Source organism: Gigantopelta aegis, chromosome 12 (genome assembly GCF_016097555.1).
Source record: "Gigantopelta aegis isolate Gae_Host chromosome 12, Gae_host_genome, whole genome shotgun sequence".
NCBI classification, from domain to species: Eukaryota; Metazoa; Mollusca; class Gastropoda; order Neomphalida; family Peltospiridae; genus Gigantopelta; species Gigantopelta aegis.
The window spans coordinates 17,062,941-17,068,575 of record NC_054710.1 but is presented as its reverse complement, the minus strand read 5'-3'; the positions used below and the strand labels follow the sequence as shown (position 1 = coordinate 17,068,575).

The 5,635-nt window shown below is 40.0% G+C and overlaps 1 protein-coding gene across 2 annotated transcripts in view; it reads right to left on the bottom strand.

The window, feature by feature from the left end:
• The window catches only part of LOC121386427 (follistatin-related protein 1-like), a 30,844-nt gene extending 25,699 nt beyond the window's left edge, over positions 1-5,145 (bottom strand). Inside the window, exons 1-2 of one of the 2 annotated variants that reach the window (XM_041517318.1) lie at positions 4,989-5,145; positions 776-853 (exon numbers count right to left, since the gene is read on the bottom strand). In XM_041517318.1, coding sequence (XP_041373252.1) covers positions 776-853; positions 4,989-4,991 — 81 coding nt within the window. In that variant the 5' untranslated portion in view covers positions 4,992-5,145. The remainder of the gene's footprint in view (positions 1-775; positions 854-4,988) is intronic. The other variant, XM_041517319.1, reaches the window with a different exon arrangement.
• Between the last annotated feature and the right edge of the window lie 490 nt (positions 5,146-5,635).

Genomic DNA, 5,635 nt, shown 5'->3' with positions numbered 1-5,635 from the left:
TCCCATTGGTGGGCCCATTTAATTGGGCTATTTTTCATTACAGCCTGTGCACCACGACTGGTATATCAAAGGCCATGGTATGTGCTATCCTGTCTGTGGGATGGTGCATATAAAACATCCCTTGCTATTAATAAAATTTATTTATTTTATACTTTTTACTGCACATCAAGCATCATATGTTAAAAGAGCATTTATCCTCAGGCAATCAGGAATGAAGAGGGAGAGGGAGAGGGAGTGGGAGAGGGAGTGGGAGAGGGAGAGGGAGAGGGAGAGAGAGAGAGAGAGAGAGAGAGAGAGAGAGAGAGAGAGAGAGAGAGAGAGAGAGAGAGAGAGGAGAGAGAGAGAGAGAGAGAGAGAGAGAGAGAGAGAGAGAGAGAGAGAGAGAGAGAGAGAATGAGAGAGAGAGAGAGAGAGAGAGAGAGAGAGAGAGAGAGAGAGAGAGAGAGAGAGAGAGAGAGAGAGCAGGAAGAGAGAGAGAGAGCAGGGAGAGAGAGCAGGAAGAGAGAGAGAGAGATAGACAGAAACACAGAGAGGAAACCCACTACATTTTTCCATTAGTAACAAGGGATCTTTTATATGCACCATCCCACAGACAGGATAGCACATATAACAAGGCCTTTGCTATACCAGTTGTGGTGCACTGGCTGGAGTGAGAAAAAGCCCAACGGGCCCACTGACGGGGATCGATCCCAAACCGACCGCATATCAAGCGAGCACTTTACCCCAGGGCTACGTCACGCCCCAAATTAAGATAGAGTACAGGTGAGTTACCTACCTGTTTATTAGCTGCAGTGCTGACTGACAGGATGACTGCCAAAACAAGGCAGAGAGTCAGCCCGGGAATAAACCTCATCTAAAATAAACAGTGTATTACATGTTATAATAACCACACCTGAAATAACTGCCCCCCCCCCCCCCCACCACCACCGCCACCACCAAATATAAATAAATATAAATATCTAAAATAAACAGTGTATCTTATCAACTGTTATTCACATCACACACACCTACTAAATATAAATAAATAAATACTAATATCATCTAAAATAAACATTGTATTAATGTTAAACCATACCTAAAATTATTCTGGTCAAAAACCTGTCAAAATACACATACATGTATATATATAAATAAAATCCTTACCTAAAATAAACACCTAAAATAACTGTAAAATATTTTGTATAACTCATATATAAATAAAGGAAAGCAATTTTTTTTAACAACACTTCAGCACATTTTAACTAAAGGCAAAGCTACACCATAGGAGTGAGTGCTTATACTAGAATAGCTGACTGTATGGCTACCGATGAAATCATGTTAATTTTATCACACTCGGCAATTCTCATACAAAAGTTTGTTTGTTTGTTTTGTTTAACGACACCACTAGAGCATATTGATTTTCTAAATTAAAAAATATGACCCTCTAAACACCGATCCCGTCTAAATCAGACATATATTTGGTCTCTGGGTATGATCTAGTTTCAGTGGCGTAGTGTGGGCGGGGCCACTGAGGCGGTTGTCCAGGGCACAAAATTTTAGACTGGTGGAAGGGACTCAGGGGAGTTGTAACGGTGCACTGGTTAGAGGGCACAATACTTGCCTTTCCCCGGGCCCTGGCAACCTACGCTACACCACTGTCTATTTTAGACAAGTTTTACAGAATTTGCAAGACCGCTCATGGTCACTAGTTAAAAAAAAGAAGTTTGTTTTGTTTAATGACACCACTAGAGCACATCAATTTATTAATCATCGGTTACTGGATGTCAAACATTTGGTAATTTTGACTCGTAGTCAGCAGCTTGTTCCAGCCAGTCCACCACGACTGGTATATCAAAGGCCGTGGTATGTGCTATCCTGTCTGTAGGATTGGGCATATAAAAGATGCCTTGCTGCTAATCGGAAAGAGTAGCCCATGAAGTAGCGACAGCGGATTTCCTATCTGAATCTCTGTGTGGTCCTTAACCATATGTCTGATGCCATATAACCATAAATAAAATGTGTCGAGTGTGTCATTAAATAAAACATTTCCTGCCTTCCTTCGTAGTCAGCAGAGAAAACCTGCTACATTTTTCCATTAATAGCAAGGGATCTTTTATATGCACTTTCCCACAGACAGGATAGCACATACCACGCCCTTGTCCAGTTGTTGTGCACTGGTTGAAATGAGAAAAAACCCTAATCAGTTGAATGGATCCATCGAGGTGGTTTGATCCTGCAATGCAAGCACCTCAGGCAAGTACTCAACTGACTGAGCTAAATCCTACCCTGGTAACTTCAAAAATGTTGATTTAAAAAAATAAAAATAAAATAATATCACTATAGAAGTTTGTTTTGTTTAACGACACCACTAGAGCGCATTGATTTATTAATCATCGGCTACTGGATGTCAGATATGCCAAATTAATGTTATTTTATAGATGGTGGGTTGAATGTAGTCAAAACTACTGCCTCGCCTCCTGTCTTATCAATTATGGAACATGCATGTTTCCCTCATTAAAAATCTAGTCCTCTGTTAGTTTCTGTCAACATTTTAAACATTATGTTATATCAAACATTGCAGATCATATTTCATACTTGAATACTATTAAATCACTTTGTTAGACTACAGCTAGCTGTGTATATGATACACTAGGTCAAAGGTCGAAATAACAGGTTTTCATTACTGAGCAGACAAGTTTAGTTGAGAGAATATTTTGTTTACTAATGTATGGGTGTGGGTGTGAGGTGTGTGTGGGATAGACAGATGGATGGATAAGTGGATTAGGTGAATGGATGGATGGATGGATAGACAGACAGACAGACAGACAGACAGACAGACAGACAGACAGACAGACAGACAGACAGACAGACAGACAGACAGACAGACAGACAGACAGACAGATCAAAAGATAGATAGATAGATCAAAAGATAGATAGAGAAGTGGATTTGATGAATATATGGATAGATGGATGGATAGATGAGTGGATCCAATGGATAGATGGATATATAGATGGATAGCTAGATAGATAGCTAGATATATAGCTAGATAGGTAGGTAGGTAGGTAGGTAGGAGCAGACACCCAGGCGAGTCAATTGCTGGTTTTGCTGATGATATACGTTAAATAACTAAAAGAGCATATGGGCGCCTGGATAGTCCAGCTCAAGACACGATCGCTTTAAATCAATTTTACAAAGCAGTATGTGCAGAGGTAAAATTTAACTGTATTGACAGGGGTTGTCAGGCACTGGATGATGCAGTGAAAGTATGCGAGAGATATGAAACTCTTATAGGTGACTATAAGGATAAGAAAAGAGCCTCAGTTCGAGCTTTAGGAGGAGACAATGTGAACTACACAGCTCAGTAATATTGAAAGGAAATGGATTTTCAAATCAAATACAGGATACATTGTTGATATCCTTGGGACGCGGCCACAACAATATATATATATATATATATATATATATATATATATATATATATATATATATATATAAATGATAGACAGACAGACAGACAGACAGACAGACAGACAGACAGACAGATAGATAGATAGATAGATAGATTGACTGATTGATATATATATATATAGAGATAGAGAGACAGACAGACAGACAGAAAGATGTACAGATGTACAGACAGATGTACAGACAGACAGACAGACGTATAGACGTACAGACAGATGTACAGTCAGACAGATCGATCGATCGACTGATAGATAGATGGATGGATGGATGGATGGATGGGTGAATAGATGGGTGAATGTATGATTGTTGAATGGATGGATGGATAAAGTATAAGTATGATGCTGGGTGGGTGGATAGACAGATGGATGGAAGGCTGGATGCATGAATGAATGGCTGGCTGGCTGGATGAATAAATAAATGAACAGGTGGATGGGCAGATGAATGGATAATATGTGGGTGGGTAAGTGAATGAAAGGATGGATGGATGGATGATTGGATGGATGGATGGATGGATGGATGGATGGATGGATGGATGGATGGATGGATGGATGGATGGATGGATGGATGGATGGATGGATGGATGGATGGATGGATGGATGGATGGATGCATGGATGGATGGATGGATGGATGGATGCATGGATGGATGCATGGATGGATGGATGGATGGACAGATGAATAGATAATATGTGGGTGGGTAAGTGAATGAAAGGATGGAAGGATGGATGAATGGATGATTGGATGGATGGACGAATGTATGGATGGATGCATGGATGGATGGATGGATGGATGGATGGACTGATAGGATGGACTGATAGAATGGATGGATCGACTGACAGGTTGCATGGGTGAATGAATGGATGGACTCACAAGATGAATGGATGGACTGACAGGCTACATGGATGAATGAATGGATGGATAGACTTACAGGATAGATGGATAGATGGATTCACTGGATGGCCAGTCAGACAATGAATGAGTGAGTGCATGTTATTCTCGGAGGAATGAATGGTGCATGCATGTGTAAATTTGGAGGTAAGATGCAAGCATTGAAAATCATACTTAAGCTGTTTATATATTTGTGCACATGTGTGACTGCGTGTTCATGTGTGTATGTGTTTTGAATTAGTTAATATCCAATACCTATCATGGGCGTAAAAGTGCCAAAAAGTGTGGAAGGGGCACACATACATATACACATACGCATACGCATACGCATAGGCATAGGCATAGGCATAGACATATATACTATATATATATATATCTATATATATATATATATATATATATATATATATATATATATATATATATATATATATATATACGCATAAAACCCCCATATACACATATATATATACATGTATAAATATATTAAAAAAACATCGAGCTTACACACAACTGCCATACTCCCACAAAGCAACAGGTGCTCAACATTTAAATGCATATCAAAATAGTCTGTGCATGGTGACACTGCATTTAGAAATAAAGTGAACAAATACAAAACGTCAATACAAATGCCATGTCATAAATAATTACACTTACCATGACCAGCTTACAAAACTGCAGACAATAATCTGCTTCAGCTATCACTGTGGTTAAAAATCCTCAACTTTTCACTCAGCTGTATTTTCCCTGTCTGTCTAAACTGTCCTGTACTTAACTAGGGGCTGTTCCGTTCTCCTCCCTCCGACAGTTCTTAATGAACATGCCATTATCCGGTATACCGGTTGCACGCTTCAAATAACAAACACCTGAATGCAGATCTATTTAGCGGCATGCTCTTGTTTCATTAGAGCATTTCGCAGGTAATAAATCTGCATTACTTTAAGTATAGTGTGACAGGGAGGTGAAGAGAACAGCCGGTTTAGGAATGTTGTCACAGTGGTCGAATAAAGAGATGACATTTGACAAATGGCTCAGGTCTAGTGAATAGACTATAGTTATGTTGGCACACAGTACAGTAGAAGCATGTGCTTGTTTACGGGCTGTCTAGATTACATGTCACTGGCTTAGGAAGGTGCCAATAAGTGTGTGGGTGTGTGTGTGGGGTGTGTGTGTGTGTGGGGGGGGGGTGGCACACTTTTATATTGACACACATTTACACTATTATAAAGCAAATATAAAGCAAAATATCTGAAAAGTGTGGGACACATGCCCCCCTTGCCCCCCCCCCCCCCCCACGCCTGTGC